This window comes from Chironomus tepperi, unplaced genomic scaffold (genome assembly GCF_022539635.2).
Source record: "Chironomus tepperi strain 1889 unplaced genomic scaffold, CSIRO-AGI_Ctep_v1 contig_89, whole genome shotgun sequence".
In the NCBI taxonomy this organism is placed as follows: domain Eukaryota; kingdom Metazoa; phylum Arthropoda; class Insecta; order Diptera; family Chironomidae; genus Chironomus; species Chironomus tepperi.
Window position 1 is genome coordinate 1,001,549 of NW_027226211.1, and position 20,755 is coordinate 1,022,303.

General features: G+C 31.7%; 1 protein-coding gene across 4 annotated transcripts in view; it reads right to left on the reverse strand.

Moving 5' to 3' along the window:
• sns (sticks and stones) overlaps positions 1 to 20,755 on the reverse strand; it is a 62,357-nt gene that overhangs the window by 15,761 nt on the left and 25,841 nt on the right. For all 4 annotated transcript variants that reach the window (XM_070635435.1, XM_070635434.1, XM_070635433.1 and 1 more), the window contains 3 exons: positions 11,927 to 11,999; positions 3,726 to 3,869; positions 3,462 to 3,641 (listed from right to left, as the gene is read on the reverse strand). In XM_070635435.1, coding sequence (XP_070491536.1) covers positions 3,462 to 3,641; positions 3,726 to 3,869; positions 11,927 to 11,999 — 397 coding nt within the window. The remainder of the gene's footprint in view (positions 1 to 3,461; positions 3,642 to 3,725; positions 3,870 to 11,926; positions 12,000 to 20,755) is intronic.

The window sequence follows — 20,755 nt, forward strand, 5'->3', positions numbered from 1 at the left end:
TACGGTTCATGGCAGTTCCAAAAATGTTTGGTGTATCCAACGTCGATGTCACACTGATCCAGTGGTAGGCCATCTTGTTGGTAAGTTGGTAGTTCCAAAATGTTGTTGTATCCGATGACGACGTCCATATGTCACACTAAACCAGTGATTGGCCGTCCTAGTGGTATGCCTCGTTTCGGTTACACGGTATATGGTTCATGGCAGTTCCAAAAATGTTTGGTGTATCCTAACGTCCTCCAGTCATCTTAGTGGCATGCCTCGATCAAAACCACACACGACATGCATGCCAATCCCTAGTCTACCGCATCACACAGGTTGCCCGTCAATGCACCAAACATATGGAATCATCTAGAAGTCATTCCTGACTTCATCCCTGCCTTTAATTCAAAATAAAGTAAAATTATTGCGAAGGGTAAATTGCGAATTTCTTTACATTTTTTTTTCTCGCAATTTTCTTATTTTAATCATTTTCTTTCATGTGTGCCTTATAGCTTCTTCATCAATGTTTTCATAACGGTTTAGAGAAAATTTCCTCTTTTTCAATTATCTTATACAGGTCCTATTTTGTTCCATCTCACGTGAACATGATAAACATAAAAAAGTCTTCTTGCTGTACTAAACGAAATTTGATATCAATTTATAAGGTACGAGAGATGAAAGTTAAAGTAAAGCATGAATTAAGGGGAAAAAATGAAGAATTTCTCAGAAGAATTTTCATTATTCATAGCTATTTTGACAAAATAAATTTTACTTCCTCTTATTATTGACTTGACATAATGACCATGGGGTGTTTATTATCAACTTTTTGGGATGAACTGGTTGTTTGAGACATAAATTTTTGGTATTTTTGTTATCTTTTGGGCATTAAAACTAGAGTTTTGAAATTTATTGATTGTCTGTTTAGGAAGGTACGTGTGAGGATTTTGGGTAAGTTCATGTTTAAGGCTCAGAAGCTCAATCTGTATAATTTATGCAATTTTTGGTAATATGAAGGAAAATTACACAATTTTCAGATTCAATCCTTATCAATGGTGCACTTGTTGATTGAAATCAGTCCTTAATCAAGCATCTCTACCCATACCCAAGAGTTCTTCACAAAGTAGAACAGTTGAGAGCAACATGTGTCCCGCGGCACATTAGTGTGACGCAAAAATATGTTGGAGCAACATGTCGTAGGACGGTTATGAAGGAATGCCAGTTAAATGTCAAAACTGCGAATTTGTTCAAGCTTTGCGAATAGACCAGCAATAAACTGAGATGGAAAGCCTTTATGTATCGCATTTGGAATCGGAAATTGGCAAGCGGTAGCCGACGATAGATCAGGTTGTAGGCGACATCTGAGGAGGTCATGGATCACAATTGATCTGTACGGTCATTGAAGTAAGGAACGCTCATTGCAGTAGCATAAGCTCCAAGTTGAACCTTGGTTCCAGTAAGTAGTAAAATTCCATGAAAATTCCATGAACCGTATGTCGCGTGCGATTTTTGTCGAGCCTTATCACCAAGCTATGTCCCAAAAATATTCAAGGTTCCCCACCACTGCAGTCAAATATTCAAATTTTTCGTTTGGGAAAAAAGTTCATGCTCAACAGCTGTAATTGAGATTTGAATTGATTTTAAAGTAAAATTGCGAAATTTTTAGCATTCAATTAATGAACAGTTGAGTTCAACCAACCAAAAGTTCTATACACACGGCACTAGAAAATATGCATTTCAGATTTTATAAAAAAAAAGTTTATTTAACTACAATTGACTTTGGAATCCTTTAAAAAGCAATAAAACTAGTGAATTAATACTTGTAGAACACGAAACAATAAATTTTAAAAAATGCGAGAATTTCAAGCAGTTAAAATAGAAACAATGAATTTATCTGGGAAATGCATAGAACAAGAATTAATTGTTCAAGATCTTTTGTTGCGGTAGTTGTGCCTAGGTAAAGGTGATTTTTTCAATTTTGATGCAGTTCAGAGCTCTAAGTCGATTCTGATATTGTATGAGAAAGTCGAGATCTGGTTCAGTCTCAAGTTTAGGCATAGAGCGTGCTTTCAAGAGCAGAGTAGGCTGACAGAACCTTCACGGACATGCTCATCTAGTATATTAGATGAGCAAGTTTTCGAGACAAGCAACGATGCAAAAGTGCTGGGAATTAGTAACTGGCAGAAGTTATATAGAGACAGAAGAGATGAGACTGAAGCTGGCTTCCGACGAGTTCTAAATCCGGCAATTGGCCCTCGCGCGCCTTCGTCAAGGAACTAAGTTCTCTAAAGTATGTTCCTAGCATGCAAGGGAGTATAACTCTGTAAAAGTTCCTGATCACTAGACAAATGAATACCAGCTGAATTGTAACCACATCACAACGCTGAGTATATACATTACGTTGCGTTACAGTATATGGAGTGACAATATCGGACTTTGTGATTGGTAAGGGATCTCGAAGTAGACCAAAGAATTCCTGGCTTGGATGTGTAGAAAAAGGACCGTAAAATCCTTAACATTCTGAACTGGAAGAAGTTCTTGAAGGATTGAGTCGGCTTTAGACGTTCCTTCCGCGCAGCAATTGGCCATAGCGAGCCCCAGCCAAGAATATTAGTAATAAGCAGTGTGGGCAGGACTTTGGAATCCGGACTCTAGTGGAAACGCCTGTAGTACTATCAACACATTGGAGTCCTGTCAACTCTGGTAGTAAGTATATAAATCAAGTCCTTCAATAACAAAAAAATGCGCTTATAAATCACATCATCCACAAATTACACCTTAAAAGTCATCATTCATACAAATATTCTTACTGCTATAGATAATAACAATGAAGCTAGAGACATAAAGGTGGTGTCTATTTTCAATTCTTGACGAAAAATTTTCTGTATCATCTTTATAAATACACAAAAAAGAGGAATCTCTTCCTCTCATTCCACTCATCAATCAAAATTTTCATTCTCGCACCATTACATAAACATAAAATACACAAAAAAAAAAAAAATAAGGAGAACTTGATAACAATAGATATCAATTGTCAACTTTGAAGAAACATTGAAAAGTGTGTATATATACATTTTGGAGTGGTTTGAGGGATGTGATTCATACTCAATGTTATTATTGAAATTAAGAAGAAAAGCAGTGGGTAGGAATGGAAAATATACAGCAAAATGTTAAAGTAATTATGACTTATTTTTTGTGCTGCTGTAGCTCTTTAATTTCAATTTTCTCATTTTCCACATCTCCACTCACTGTCTATTGGATATCAAATACATACTCAACCGAAAAACAAAATCATTTGTAAACAATCCATAAAATAGATAGAAAGGTTGTCCATCAGTGTCATCATTCACACAATGTCCTTATTATGTATTTTAGGTGACCAATTTTATGTAAACATTTATACTGTATATATATTATGTGCAGCCATATGTGCTACTAAGTAAATAATCCTCTGTACTTTAATTTTTTTTTCATGTTATACTCACAAATGACTGTTAAATTTGCGAATGCTCGAATTGGATCTGAATTCTTTGCTGGTCCAACTTGACACTGATATTCTGAATCATCCTCAAGTGATGCATTTACAATGCGTAGATTAAAAACGCCACGATTACGATCACCAATCATTGTATATCGTGGATAGCCCGGGATTTTTTCAGCGAATCCTGTAAGAATACATAAAGAAAAAAAATATAAATTATACAATATTGATTCAAGTACCAATCAATATCCATCGGATATTATCTTACCCAATGCGAATCCATCTTTCACCCACTGTACGCTTCCAGCTAAATTTGAAATTTCGCATTGCATAAGCGCCTCAGATCCTTCGAGCACTTGAAGATTTTTTGGAAGCGATCGAAATACTTGTTTGGCTGATACATTCTTAAAAGCTGCACACGAAGCAATTAAATTGATGAAAAATGAAAAGAAAAGAGAAAAAAAATTTAAATTAGAATTAATTAAGTACAATTACTGTTAGAAGTGATGATGATGCCGATGATCTCTTATCGTGCTTCACTCATTATGAGGAATAAGAGAAATGCCGTCAAGAGAGTTCATCGTGTGTCAATTTTTAACACGACATGAGAGAGGGGACCACAGATCTAACTGAATTATTAACACAGAAGGAACTGAAAAAATATGCAATAATAAATGTGCGGGCGGAAGAATGATGAACATGCTGTACATTATTTTATTATGACTTTCTTTTTTTATTACATATTGTTGTAAATTGGGAAATTTCTTATTAAAGGCACTAATTAAAATGTCAACAAAATGCGTTCATTTTAATTTTAATTGATTTTTTTTCAGTGACGAATGACTAAAAAAAAACAGAACAGAACAGAAGTTGGAACTGGTGTGAGTGAACTTTAACATTCATCTTAAAGCGACTCTCAGCATGGGACACGCTAAGCCGTAAAACTCATAAATAACATAACAGCATATAGAATATAAAAAAAACTGTATGTGAGAGATGGATGTTAAGGAACGAATGAAGGAATAAGAATTTTCATCTAACACATGTTTTTGCTCCACTTCTGTCGATACACATTCTGTTTGCTTATTTTTAAAGAAAAGTAATAACACATAAAATATATATCTTGTCGAGTACGCATACTCTGTGTCATTATCATGATTTTTTTAACGTTTTTTTTGAGGATGGTCTTCAAAAGAATTCATTTTAAAAACACATTATGATGTCTCAACAGCGACATTCTCAACAATTTTTTATATATTTGAGAACAATTTATATTTTCTGGTCTCTACCTATTCAAATAGAAAGCATTCATCTATTGTTTTCGATGGTAATCTTCTCAAAGATTTATGGTTTCCTCTTTCATGAGACTGACCCCCTTTATGACTTTATTAATTGCCCCTCACTACATTTTTTAAGTTACAAATTCTTTTTTTTTGTCTTGTCAACTGAACACGGTAGCATAGAAAAAAAATGTAGACCAATGGTATTCAAACTAGGTATGATTGTACGTGTGAAAAATTTAAATGGATCATAACTTCAACTCCCTTTCTGTGTTCATCAATTTCTCTTAGTTGATGACTTTAAAAAAAAAGGGCAAGATCATTAAATGGTTCGTATGGAAGTGATGTACAGCAGTGATTTCAAGGAGGAACGATTGAGGATGAATCTGTCGATAGCACATATAGCGTAGAGAAGGAGAGGGAAAGAGAGATACGCATCGAAGTCGGGAGTTATCCAAAACAACACCAGTTCCGCTACAAGTGATCGTATGGAAGTGATGTACAGCAGTGATTTTGAATGAATCTTTGGTAGCACATATTGAACATTAATCCATGATTTGGTCTCTTAAAGATGACGAACGCGGAATATATGAGACTTTATGTCACTCTTTGCTTAACTACACGATATACTACTCTCACCATCTCGCGATGAAGACGTGATCCAAGCTACAAACAGTGGATCAGAGTCAAACGAGACTCTGGTTACTACAGAGAGCGTTGGCTTAACAAGTTGTCATCCTCAAATGCAAACTAAGAGAACCAAGGAGAGAGCCGGAATAGGACTAATAATGCATAATTGGCAAGCACATGTCAGCGACGTAGTAGACGTCATCTGAGGGAGGTTATGTATACGCACAGTTGATCTGTACGGCCATCGAAGAAAGTAAGCAAATATGCCAGCGATAGGAAGGCCAGCGAAGAGTATGATCTGTACGACCACTGAAGTAAGTAACAAAGTATACCAACGATAGGGCCAATTTCAGGCGACATCCGAGAGAAGCCATTGATCACAATTGATCTGTACAGCCACCAAAGTAAGCAAGTATCACATGACCTAAGAAATCACCCCCATATAACCTTCAAAAACACTCTTCAGCCTTAATGAACACCCCAAAAAAATACAATAAAGTTTAATCACTACCAAGAAACACGCCAAAAAATGAGCAATGCTGCTTTGCAGAAGAACAAAAAAACAAGCAAATTACTATTCTTAGGAACCGTAATACTAAGAAAAGCGATATTTGTTCTCAATTTAAATATTCATGTGGACGTATGTATAAAATAAAATCGTGGCATTGTCATTTTTACTTGACAAAAAAAAAACTTATTTTTAGGCAGTAAAAAACGGCAACAATCCAAAACATGTGTCAACTATAAAACAAAGATTATTAAATTTTTTTTTTATTTTCTCCATCCATTCCGAAAGGTCAGAAAAGGCCGTTGACAGACGCGAAAGTTAATTATTTTTCGTTCATCTCGGTCGTTCATCTGGAACTTTATCCGTTGGTATAATTTGCGACCAGATAGCACAAAAACAAAAATCTAGAATTTCATCTCAATTTGTACATTATTTGCTTGCCATAGCAATTGATATTGTTCTAAGTTAATAGACACAAATGTTTGATGCCTTAGAAAAATGTCCTTCAATTTTTTTTGTTGTCTTGGTTTGCTTTTTTTGCTTGCTATTTTTATATCTTTTTGCTTCCTTTTTTAGAAAATGCCCCAATGTAAAAAGAGATGGATATCTCGATTTAACCCCTCATCAGTCATTCGGACTGGCTGTTTTTTTTTCTTTCTATCTCCTTTTTTGTATGCTGGTTTTTATGAACTCATCATGCGATAACATACAGTTCAAACTTCTTTGGTACCAAAACTTTTAGTGTCCGAAAATGGTCCAGAGTTGCAAAACAGGCATCTGTCATAGGCAAAAACCGTACAATTCTATTTTTTCTTCTTACAAAACCGTACAATTCCGTTTTATCTTCTTACAAAACCGTGCAATTCCGTTTTTCTTCTTACAAATCCGTACAATTCCGTTTTTTCTTCTTACAAAACCATACAAATTATCAAGAAATTGTACGGTTTTTGCCTACTCCAGGTACCCGTTTTGCAACTCTGGAATGGATAAAATGTAAATTTATTTATATTTCATCAAGTACTATCATATAAATGTCCTCACATCATTCCTTATATATATCATCTAGCCGTAAATGTTGATCCTTGATTACATTGTTGCATTTTTTAAACGTTCATCTCTTCCATTCCTTCATTTTCATTTCATTCCATTATCTTTTATATTTTACTATGTAGCATTGCTCAATTGTCCCCAAACGTTTTTCCCCCCAATGATTTATTATTCGAATTAAAGAACCAACACTTATATAAACATGTATAGAAGAAGAAAGCATCTCTCTAGCTAGCTCGCAACGAATTGCCACGACAAAGAAATATATACGAAACAAATTTATGTGCGTTAATGGCATTAAAATTAATTTAGCTTTAATAAGGACGTGATAAATAAAATGAATGTAAAGAATAAACACCCCAACAAAAAAAAATAAGGCAGAATAGCATTAAAAGAATGAGAAAAAGGCATGAGAGAGTAAAATTGGGACTTTTTGTCTTCTTCTTTTCTTCCTTTAAACAAATTTTTTTTTCCAGTGCTTTACTTTTTTTTCACCATTTTTTTTCAATGAAGGAAAAGTTTATGCCTTGATGTAAAAATAAAGGCTTCTTCTGTGTCTACATTCTACTTTGACGCACATTCAAAGTGAGGAGAGATGAAATAACACATTTTTTTTTCGGAGGCTAACGCAAGTGAAAAAAAAGGGAAAATTTTCTTATAAGCGTAGGCCCAAAGTTTTCTGATGATGGCATGCCATAACATAATATGATGCTTTATTTATATGTATATATATACAGTAAAATTTACTTTTATCCTTGACTTTCCCTTCTAAATGTTAATGAGTTTCTATTGCTGCTGTTTAAGGTTTTTAACTTGAGTAAATTTTTCACCAGAGTTGCAAAGCAGGCACTTGGCACAGGCAAAACCGTACAATTTCATGATAATTTGTATGGTTTTTTCTTACAATTCCGTGCAAAACAGGGCCTCTTATCACAGGCATATTTATATTTTATTTCTGTTTTTCATGATTACAAATTCAATTTTAAGAGATCAAGCCACAGGCTTTTACGTTGATAAAAGGTGATGAGATAAACTGTTGTGTAACGTTTTTTACTAAAAACCTTACAGCATGGTCTTTGTCAATTTCTTGATAATTTGTATGGTTTTGTAAGAAAAACGTAACAAAACCATTCAAATTATCAAGAAATTGTACGGATGTTTTGCCTGAAAAGTAGTGTACGGGAAAAAAAGAAATTTTGTCCAAAACTGCTGTGTGCCTGACTTATGGCCAAAAAACGATTTTTGGTACCTGCCATTATAAAAATTGTTGGCGTGCTTCAATGCATGGACCAATTTTTTTCAAACTTTTTTTATTTATTAGATATACATAGAACCTACAAAATAGCAACACATTTGTAATAGGTTCCACTGTATATCCAAAAAAGTTAAAAATATGTCAAAAAATGCGATTTTTTTTACGGTCATTTTGCACTATGGGATAAAAAATATATATGCATTTGATAGAACCTATTTATATCTAAAAATCATGCTGTTCCAATATGGGACCCCCTAGCTCATTTTTGGGGGGTCCAAAGGTATACCCCCCCTCAAAAATGGGGGTCTCTCAAAACTCAATGTTACTTTTCTTAACCGAATGTTTAACAAATAATTTAAAAACACTTTTAAACAACATTTGAACAAATTTTAAGTAGTTTCAAACTGATGTTAGCCAGTTCATAGATTTGTAAGTTTTTGAGTTTTAGACATATTTTGTTTTACAACTCTGTTCTCCACTGATGACATTTTCCCAAAAGGATTCTCTCCGCTTGCTCTTTAACGTTGATAAAAGGTGATAAGATAAGCTTTACTGTTGTGTAATTGTCGTTTTCCAGTTAAACTAACCAATACTGCTGTAAAGCATGGTCTTTGTCAAGTATTTTTCTTAAAGCTACTACGCATTAATGTTTCATTATTGCTCGTTTCTCTTTAAATGCTTAGTGTCCACGCTCTGAACGGAAAGCGCAAAAGATACCGAAAAATTTTGGTCTGATGGCAGAAAAAATCACTTCCTTCAACCTTAATATAATTTAATATATAGCAAGATGGAAAAGTAAGAATTATTTAATATTAAGTTTTAATTCGATCCAAATCACGTAGGATTCGAAAACATTTTTTTAAAATCACTTATATCCATGGATATTCAATTGTTCTTTTTCAGCAATACGGATAGAAATTTAATAGTTTATAACTTTTTTTACTGGTGTGCAGATATTTTTAAAATGCTTAGAGCAAGGTAAATAACTTCTAGAAAAATCCACACTGCTCGTTGTACTGTGGATCTAATTTAATTATGAACTTTCTATTTGTCTTTCTAATTTTCAAAGTTAAAGTTTCCCTTTTTTGCAGCTTCAAATAAATGTTTTTCTTTCGTTGTTCCTTGTTTTCATTAGCAGCCGCCTTGCTCGCTTAATTCACGACAGGTGAAAATTAAATTGCCATATTTATTTCATTTTTAGCACACAGCACACTCACTCTTTGGTTCCTGCCAATGGTTAAATTCAAAATTCAGATGGCTGCCTCTTTTGAGGCATTATTCTCGGCACGATTTGCAATTACTTGCAATGTATTTTATGTGCAAGTCGTCAATGATAATTTTATGCACATGTCACTTAATTGGGGATCTTTACATCCAATCGGCTACAAAGCAGTCAATCTGCTTGTTTATAAAAATTTAAGGAGTCATCCTTAGTCTTATTTATTTGAGAACCTGTTTCATTTACACGTGCCTAATACGAGAACACAGTGTCTTAGACAGGTAGGCAGGGAGCGCAACAAATTTACACCTTTTTACCATTTATTCTTGTTAATGTTCTTGCCTTTCTCTTTGCTCTCACTTTTCTTTTGTGCTTCATGTCTCGTTTTTGGTGACTCTCAGAATTGTAATCGTAAAATGAAATAAAAATTAATAGTAAATGAAAATATAGTGAAGGAGATTCACATCATCATAAATTTGTACTGCATAATAGGAGAGTGGCAGGCAGAGTTGTAAAACAGGCATCTGGAACAGGCAAAAACCGTACAATTTCTTAGTAATTTGTACGGTTTTTTCTTACAAAACCATACAAATTATCAAGAAATTGTACGGTTTTGCCTGTGACAGGTGCCTGTTTTGCAACTCTGGTGGCTGGCATGAGTCGAAGCGAAGCAAAATAATAGAAAAATAAAGAATGAAAATAATGAAAATTTTCACATCCACATTTTCTGTATGTTGTGTCGTCAGATGATGATAATGATGGCATCATCATGATCATTCAGGGTGCTAAGTACATACTGATTTTAATATGAGGGCTAAAAGCCTTTCCAAAAAAAAAAATCCATTCGAAATTTTGCAGAACAAAAGATATTTAAAATCCCCAAAAAAAGCACAATAGAAAAACTTGAAATTGTTGAATAATTTTCTCCGTTGGCAGTTTTCATGAAAATTTATGCTCAATATATGTTTGCATATGTGTGTCTATGTGAATGCTGTTTTTATATACTCATAGTTTTTCCATTCTTATATACCCAAAAAACATGATTCCAGCACAAAACGTAATGTGAACTGCAAAATCATCATATTTATATATAAATGTGCCCGTTTTTCGTACTTTTTTGGTAACAGAGGGAGTGAGAGAGAGACACATGAACGTGAGTGAAGAACAAAAATTCTCATAAGAACTTTTTTTTGGTTCACATTAGATTTATATGTGGATAACTACTATTTAATAGCATTTCATTTAATACGGTTGTCAGCAATATGTTTATCTGTCTGACTGTTCATCTGATAACTGGCATGGGAATCTGCATGAGGAGCATTACGGTGTGTGCAGCCAACAATTCATTGTGTTCGTCCGTTATATTTAATTTTGAAATTTGTAAACGGTCATTTTTTGAAAATTTTGAATCGGTTATTTTTGAAGATTTCAAACGGCTGTTTTTGAAAATTTTGAATCCGTTTATTTTGAAAATTATGAATCGGTTATTTTTTGAAAATTTTGAATCAGTAAGTTTTGAAAATTTTGTTTCGGTTATTTTTCAAATATTTTTTGACCGTTACATTTTGAATTAATTTTTAAAATAATCGTTTAATTTTTTAATTTTCATTTAACAAGGTTTAAGCCGTTAATCAATATTTGCTATTATAATTTTAAAAGATTAGACAAAAATATGCGCTCCAAATTCGCCACGAAAACAATCCACTCTCGACTAATTCATTCTGCTTCATCTTTCATCTATATAAACTTTTTGTGCATGAGAATGAAAACCTACACAATTCGTAAAAAAACAAAATTCACGTAAAAAAAATAAAAGAATAATACACGTAGACATATGTATAATAACATTTGAACTAAAAAAGATGAGTACAAGACTACAACAATTCTTAAATTCGTATTGAATGATGAAAGAGCGAAGCACATGTTCTTTCAAATGGAGGGAATTATTATAGTTAATTGAAAGCATTTCATTCCACCTGTGCATCAGGTGCAACTGACGAATATAGCGTGTGTATAAAATAAGACTAAGAACTATAGACTTTTACAGACAAAAGCAAGCCAAACTCGTATGAAATTTAAAACGTTTCCCCACCTTATTTTTATGTGTTCTTTTCAAATTTTATTTACTGCATTTTAGAGCGTCATAAAGTCATAAAAGGAGAGAATAACATACATCGACTCACATAACTCAAAAGAGACAATAGATATGGACGCTTGCATTTGATGCTAGAAGTTAACCCAAGTGAAGAATAAAATAGAAATAAAAATGACAATCGATATCAATGTGAAGATATATGATCTTCGTGCTACGAAATGTGCGTCTTAAATTCTATCCAGTTGACATTTTCATCATCCAAATGTAACATATACATTGTCTTCATAACACAGTGGTTACATAGTATATGCCAAAAAAAACACTTTAATCCTCTCAGACATAATCATTGACATTCCGTAACGATTTTGAGACATATTCATCATCAGCTTTAAAACTTTTTAGAAAATAATTTTAATGTCAACGTGATTCACTTACCTATTGTTGCTAATATTACCACGAAATACCACCAATGCGGTTTGGCTTTCATCTTTGCATGAAGTCGAGTTATCTGTAAAATACAAAAGAGAAATATAAATTAGTCTAAAATTAATTGATTTCATGTTTATCTATAGGAGGTTCATGAGGTCTTTGTGTGTTGTGGACGAAAAAAAGGCATCGGAACCAATTTTTAAAAAGGATGTTGTGTTTGTGGATATTAGAGGCAACAAAAGGCAAACGCTTTTCTTTTGCCACACATGATGCTATCACGAGAACAAACTAAATAAACGGCATGTCCGTAAAATGAACCAATTTGCATCGAAAAATTGATTGGAAATTGGCACTTTTTTGGCTTTTTTGGTAAAAATTAGGCTTCAGTAGCAGTTCCCATTCATCTCATCTCTCACGGTTTTACTTTACATGGATGAAAATAAACCGCGTTGTATATCCATACATGCTATACATTTGAAGCTTGATTGATTTTCCTGTATTTTTAATCATTCTATATACATACGGTCTTTATTATATGGATCAGGTTGAAATGTGCATCTATATTATACAATTTCACTTTGTGAGAAGATTTATTGAGATACTATAATATTCATCCATTCTAGTTGGACTAATTAAGACCCATCAAATACAGAAAATGAGCATCTCAATTTATACAGTTAGCATATTGTTAACTTTAACATAAACTAATAGCATTCCATGTTATTTAAAACATAAAATTCAATCTAAATTATTATGGATATAAACGTTTTTTTGGAGAATCAGGCAGATGAGAAAATCGATGAAATTATAATTAATTTAAATGCCCAATGAAGTTTTTTTTAAAATGTCAAAATTGTATCTTTAAACACGAATTTTCAGTCACTTATTTAAGTCAATCGCACAAATAATGCCTTAGGCAACTTTTAATTACACTTTACCTATTGAAATTTGTACTAATATTCCATTATAATTAACTTTTTCCAAACTTTTTGTTGATCTCACACTTTTTCTCAGAAATTACAAATTTGAATTTATCAAAGCAACCGCCATTTTGTAGACAAAAACACTTGACTGTTGTATTGTTTTGAATTCTTTTTGAATTTTTTTCAACCGTTGTTATGTAATTAATCTGTTTTTCATTTGAAATTCCATAATATTGCGTTCCCATTAATGTCATTTGATATCATAGAACAAAAAACAATGAAAATTTATTCAAAGGAATCCTAATGAGAAGAATAATCTACCTGATTATGTTAGAATAAAATAATGCGCAAAAAAAATTTGATAAAAACAAAAAAGCATCGACATTTAATGGAAACAACAAAAAAGGTATTTATGACTACCTTAAATGAAGAATTAAAGCAGGGAAAAAATGAATTTACTTTCATTACCATCGCGATATATTCATAGTTGAACAAGTCTGCGAAATATTATTATCTGATTTTAAATGTGTGAGAATTTCGTAGAACTTTTGCATAAGTGGTCTGTGTATCAAGGCTTGAAGCATAAAAAAATTACTCCAGTTGTTCAATCTTTTTGTGAATTTTTTCGATTTGAGTTTAATTATATTCATCATAAATTCATTCTCTAGCGACGTATTTTGTGATTTTTTTGGGAAATGAGCAGCTGAAGTAGACAATTTGTTTATCTTTTGTTGACTGGAAAGCTGAATGATTGTTAAAGCCTTAGCAGAAGCAAACAGATCAAATTAAAGAATTAACGAACTTTATGAATTTGAAAATTTTGAACCTGTCAAAGTTCAAAATTCAAATTTTCAAAAAGCGTTGACATTTTGAATTTTTGAAAAACGTTACTTACAAAGTGACATTTTAAGCAAAGTTCAAATTTCAAATTTTTGAAAACCGTTGTTTATTTGAATTTCGAAAAACCGTTAATAACAAAATTCTTTAATATTTAGATAGCTGAAAAATGCGCTCAAGTTCCACATTATTCAGCTCAACAACACTACAATTATTTTTTTCTTTGATTTAATCTCTCTATCAATTCTCATTTTTGTTTCCTATTGCCCTGCTCTGTTCCTTATATTCTTCATCATCTCACTGCTTCAAGTACGGGTTTTTTTTATATTGCTCAGGCTACGCGCACATAATTATGCTAATGCTTTGGGAAAAATACATTTCATTATCGCCTCGTCTCTTCTTTCTTTTAATTTCTATTCTATTTCATCGCATTTTTCGTTTCATTCCTTCATAATTTCACAAGACGAGAGAATATTATATAAAATACATAGTGCTGGGCTGCTGGCTCTGCACTACCCTTGAATGTATGTATATATTCAGCACATGAGAACGAGAAAAGAGCAAGAAAGGAACGAAAAAAAAAATATGTCTCACATCTTAATGTTGTGCAAATGCACTTTGAATTTCAAATTCTTGTTTTTTTTTTTTTTTCATGCACGGGTAATAAATCGAGCATAAAGACATGCAATGAAAGAATATAAAAAATAATTCGACTCTGATGTTCATTCTTCATTCCTTTTCCTTTTTGCTGTTGATTCTTTTTTTTTGTGGCTTTTTTTTATATCATCCCGTTTATTTCACTGTATGTAAAGTCGCTGATGTGTTTGTATTTGATGTAAAAAAAGTAAGTTCAATTCAATGTTATGGCTGGTAAGAAAAACAAATGAAGATCCCATGAATGAATCCCCGTCCACTATTCATCAAGTCATGGTCATTCTCATTTGTGTGTGAGCTTCTTGAATTATGTTTTCAACATTTGTAAATAAATGTACGCAATCAGCGATGCGTTACGATTAATTAGGCTGAAATTTAATGGCACATTAGCGAGCAGTGTATAATTCTATTCTCAAATCAAGCCTTAATCATGAATATTTTTTTGACGCCTTTTTTTAAAATAAGCAAATTATTTTCCAGACATCAATCTTCTGGGAAATAAAGAATCTTGAAGTTTTGTGGAATGAAGAACAATAATCCTTAAACAAATGGTTTTGTGATTCAATGAAGAAAATTTGAAATGAATAATTGAGTGTCGGGGAAGTTGAAGTGGCTGTGGAATATTATTGTGAACGAATATCTGCTTGAAATAGCTTAGAATTTAGTTAATTTAAATGAAAAACACTGGCTTTTTACTTTAAAACCATACAACAGTTGAGATTGTTCTAAGAACAATACAACAGTTTTTTGAATTTTCTAAAGCCGTTAAATAGTTATTTTTGCAAATTCTTCAAAATTTCAATTAAATTGATAATAAATTCATCATTCTCAGTTCTTAGAACTTCCACAATAACTTCTTACTTCATCACAATTGTAAAAAAGTTAAAAAGAAATCAGATTTATAATGCATGAATAAATTACACGAATTTCGCTGAATTAAGATGAATTGTGAAAACAGAAATTTAAATTTCCACTGCTTATTACTTAATTAAAGATGAAAATAATATAATTGAATTAATTCTATTCTTGGTAAAAAGTCTCACCATCTATTTTTAGCATAGAATTGGTCGTAAACTTACTGAATTGTTCTTTTATTAATTTATTTAGATTGAAATTTAAAAATATCAAAAATTAGTGTTTAATTAAGTTTATCAAATGAAAGAAAACTATGATATTGAAGAGAATGTCGTTACTTTCCAAATTTTCGAGAATTTCTCTGATTTGTTTACAAAAATTTCAGTCAAAATAAAAACAAATTTAAAGAATTTAGACTGTTTAAAGCTGTTTAATATTATAATATATTAGAAACATCTTTGCTCACACCCATTTAATAGTTTTCAATCATTCAATTTCCCAAATTGCATCAACTCAACTCAAAATTATCGATCAAAAATGGCAAGTGAGTAAATTATTTCCAATCAATATTTCAACACCAATTTTATTTTGATGCCCTACATTTGCCATTTGATGAATATCTTCTCAGAATATATTTGGCTACGCACCTAATTACACACGTAATGATGCAAGATATTTCAGCTTAATTCCATTTATAGCATGCCCAATAGAAGAATGGAGAAATATTTTATTAGAATTATCTGTTTATAGACTAAAAAAAGCTGCTATCGGGTTTATTAAAAAGCCAAAAACAAACAAAAATTAAAATTTCTACGACGTTGCTATATCCATTTATAGATTCCAACGGATGGAAAGTAAAATCCAATCAATAAAATTGGTCTTTAATAAAATATTCTAAAAAAAATTAGAAGACACTTTTTGGATGCACATAAAAGGAGATAATCTAATAGAGGTTGAAAATTAAAAGAAACTGTCAGACAGCACATCACACACGTTATAGATATAGATAAAATGTGTACGACAGAAATCTCTTTCAAGGAACTTAAAAAAACCCACACACACAGCCAATTTTTAGTCCAAAAATGAGAAGACAGTTGAATGACTAAGCCAGATGTGGGCAACCTGTGTGCCGCTACATACACTTGGATACTTAATGAACCGTATAAAATGTATGGTTTTGGTCGACGCATACCACTGATGTGTACCTGAAGAAACAACAGGTTGACCACCACTGGACTAAGCTATTGTAACTTTATACACCTTGAGACTCCCTACGAGTACGAAATTAGTAGTTCGTTAGTTGACCAACTTCCCGGACTTGAATGACACTTAAAGTTGAGGCTGACTTTATTACCGAAATATTTATTGGCCTTTTTGATTACATTTGCATTAGTTATACAGAGATAATAATAAATATATGGACCAAACTATTGATTCAATTTATGTTATCAAGCTTAATTGATTCTCAGACTTTTTGATTTCCTAGTATATTAAAATTATTAGCTCCAAAAAAGGCACACACACACACACAGACACAAATAGTCTTGAAATTTACAATTGTGTATAATTGATGCAAATTATATATTTAAAACATCTCTTTTTAGCATGACTTGTAAGACTTGAAGCTGAAAACGAGTTCAGAGCAATTTTCTTAACATCGATCGATGTTTTGTGTCGTTGGTAAAGTGACCTGGAAATGGAACGATGAAGACAATGAAAAATTTTTAAGGGACTTCATTTGCAGTTCCCATATTAAATGTTCTTGTGGAAATGAATACAAATGTTGAGGAAGGGATAATGGAGAAATGATGTCCATCATAAAATTGAGGTTAAAATCTTTTTTGAGAAATTTTAGCTGATTTGGCACATTTCAGCAATATTCAGCTAATTAAAACTATTTGATACAATTTGGCTATATTAATCGAACTTAGCTGAACTGACATAAGTTAGCAAATTCAACTAATATCACTGAATTCAGCAACATTCAGCAAATTTTAATGATTTGACACAATTCAGCAATATTCAGTTGATTTGAAACAATTCAGCATTATTCATCAAATTCAACTGATTTGACACAATTTAACAAATTTAGCTGATTTGACAAAATGAATTTGAATTTGAAAAAGTTCAGTAAAAGTTTCAGCTGAAATTGGTTATACATAAATCAACTAATTCAGCAGATTTTACTTAGTTCAGCAATATTCAGCAATTTCAGCAGTTTTAAGTAAATTTAAAACTGATTAGCAATTTTTGAATTTTTACTTGATTCAGCCTTATTCAGTTTACTAAGCAGTATTCAGCCTACAAACATTATTCAGCTTACCAAACACTATTCAGCATATTCACCAGTATTAACCTAACTCAATACTATTCAGCAAATCAGCAAAAATTAGCTAATTCACCACTATTTAGCTAACTTAACCATATTCAGCAAAGTAAATCGAGCATTAACTTTAGATCAAGTTTCAAGAACTGCACACTGTGAATTATACTTAATGTGTTATGAACCCCATAGTGAGCAAGAAGAAATGACTTGTTCCTCAATATAATTAAAATTATTACAATAAAAAATAAAAAAGAATTACACATGGTAAATAAAACATTGCCGGTCTACAAGTTAATGTGTATATTCCTTCCACCTCATTATAATGAGAGTAAAAAAAGTGAAAAGGAAGAGAAATAAAGAACAAGAATGAACTGAATGGGAAAATGTTAACTCAAGTGTGGAGTTCACAATTTGTATAAGCCTCCGCTGTGAATATCGACACCGTCTTAACCTATTCGCCATCATTATTTGTGTGTATGTTTTTTATTTACTTTTATATATACTTGCTTGCTTCATTTCATTCATAATTTCAAGTGGATACTTTTTTTTTTGCTGTTTCAACCGCGCGCGTTTATTCAGTTCTTGTTATTATGATTCCTTTTGCTGTATCAAAAGTGAAAAAACTTGAATTCAAAGTAATAAAAAAAAACTGAGAATATTTTGCAAGCACAAAAAAAAAACTTGTTTCCTTCTACTGCCGTCAATTATTATCGTATAACTATTCGTACTAAGTCCCCGTCATTAATAATGAGTGAGTGAGTGAGGTTAAAAATGGGAACAAAAAAGGCCTTTCTCTCTCTCACACTGTGAATTTCCTTTTGGTGTTATGTGATATTTAATTTCCTGTTGACTTTTTTTTTAGAACATGAATAAGAAGAACAATGTCTTTTGGGAAGGAGTGAAATCAATCTTTTTATTGCTCATTCATCGGACTTTATCGACGACAAAAAAAATTTGTACACTTGAAACTTGAATTTCAAGTCAGTTTTTTGTTAGTGAAACGTTAGACTGTTTGTCTATCTATTTGATGTCATAAAAGTCATTTGATTTGAGGTTTGTTTATATGGATTTGTGCTCAATATGATTGTGCCATCTTAGTTATTGGTTATGCAAAATATTAGATTGAAAGATTGAGAATTCAGATAGAAATTTAGAAAATACTTTTTGAAGTGGGATTACGTAATTTGATTACGTTACGTAAAATCTTACGTAGCCGTTTGGAATTGTATTTTAATGATTTTTTTAAGATTTCTTGTTGTATTTTAATGACTGTGCCATCTTGTTTATTAGTTGGACAAGAAATCAATCTGAAAGATTGAATATTCAGGTAGAATTTGCGAAAATACTTTTTGAAGTGAGACTACGTAAAGTACTTACGTTACGTAAAATCTTACGTAAGAATCTAGAATTGTATTTTAATGATTTTTTCATGATTTTTCAAGAGTTTTTGTGCTTAAAATGACTGTGCCATCTTGCTTATTAGTTGGACAAGAGATCAATCTGAAAGATTGAGTATTCAGGTAGAATTTGCGAAAATACTTTTTGAAGTGAGACTACGTAAAGTACTTACGTTACGTAAAATCTTACGTAACGCTCTAGAACTGTATTTTAGGGTTTTTTAAGATTTTTAAACATTCTTCCAGATTTTTCAATCTTATGCGCTTCCTCACATTCCTGAAATCCAACCAATTTTAAACTAATTTGATATTCTTGTTTCATGTTCCTTCCTTTCTTTTCTCATTTCACATTATTGATATATTTTCATCATCATGTTTGATTGATCAAAAAAAAGCTATAGCCATAAAGAAAACAAAAAAATTATACATTTCATTCTTCTCATGCATCGATGTCGTGTATATAGCTTCATTTTGAATCAAAAAAATCAAGTTTCGTTCTTCTTCTTATTATTTCGCCAAAAATAATAATAAAAGTGAGTTCCTTGCCTCTATGGGAGTCACATATGAACAATATTTTTCAATATGAAAATAGACATTGGAGTTGTAAAGATGAAAACAGTTATCTCTAGGTGTAAGTTTTTTCTATTTCTTTTTTCAACAATTTTAAAATTTGTATGTAACAAGCAATTAATCTTGTTTGAACTTAAGGTTCATTTTTCACTCATTAGCATTGTAAAAGGCTTTTTTTTTCTACTCTGAACTGTGCGTGTGGGTTGATAGCAGTGGTCTTGAATCGATGTTGAAATTATTATAATGACAACAAGCAGCTATACACGGCACATATGAATATGTATATAGGTACTTATAGCCTGCTTTGAACATTTTTTGTGTGACGATGTCGATACAGATTTTGTTGTATCAATGAATGGAAGGAATGAATGAATTTGAAGCAACAAACTAGTTTTTAATATATTATGAATTATTGCTTAAGACTCAAATATCTCAGAGTAGGATATGTTTTGCTAAATTGGTCGTATAAAGATCGAATTATAATTTTTTAACCAAATCTTGTATATTTTTAATGAATGAAAGAGAATCGCATGAAGGCTTTACTATTTTTTATCTTATTTTATATTTTATTTCACTCCTCCGCACCTTTCTGAACGCGCGCGGATAGACATCGTAAAGTCATAAACATCATTCATCAATAATATTGTTAAAAAATAAAAGTTGAAGTTTCCCCATAAAGATTTTTTTTCGCTAGTCTTCACGTGGACACGCTTAACGATTATCTTGTGGTCTTGTGGCTTTGTGGGATTGAACTTTTTCATTTTGACTGTGATTTTCTTTAAAGAAATGACATTTAAGTTTGAAAACTGTCGTTAAAAATTCTAATTTTACAACGAACGTTAAAATTCAAAATTTATAAAAACCGTTGAAGTTCAAATTTTCGGATACCGTTGAAACTCAAGGTTTACAAACCTGTAGAATTTTAAATTTTACAAAACCGCTACAGTTTAAATTTTACAAATCCGTTACAATTCAAATTTTACAAACTCGATAAAATTCAAATTTTAAGAACCGTCAATTCAAATTTTGTAAAACCGTTAAAATTCAAATCTTACAAAATTGTAAAAATTCAAAACTTTCAAAACCGTTCAAATTTAAATTTTGCAAGCCAGTTAAAATTCAAATCTTACAAAAACGTTCAAATTCAAATTTTACAAAGCAGTTAAATTTAATTTTTACAAATTCGTTAAGATTCAAATTTTACAAAATTGAAAGTATTAAAATTTTACAAAAACCGTTAAAGTTTAAATTTTAAAAATCCGTTAAAGTTTAA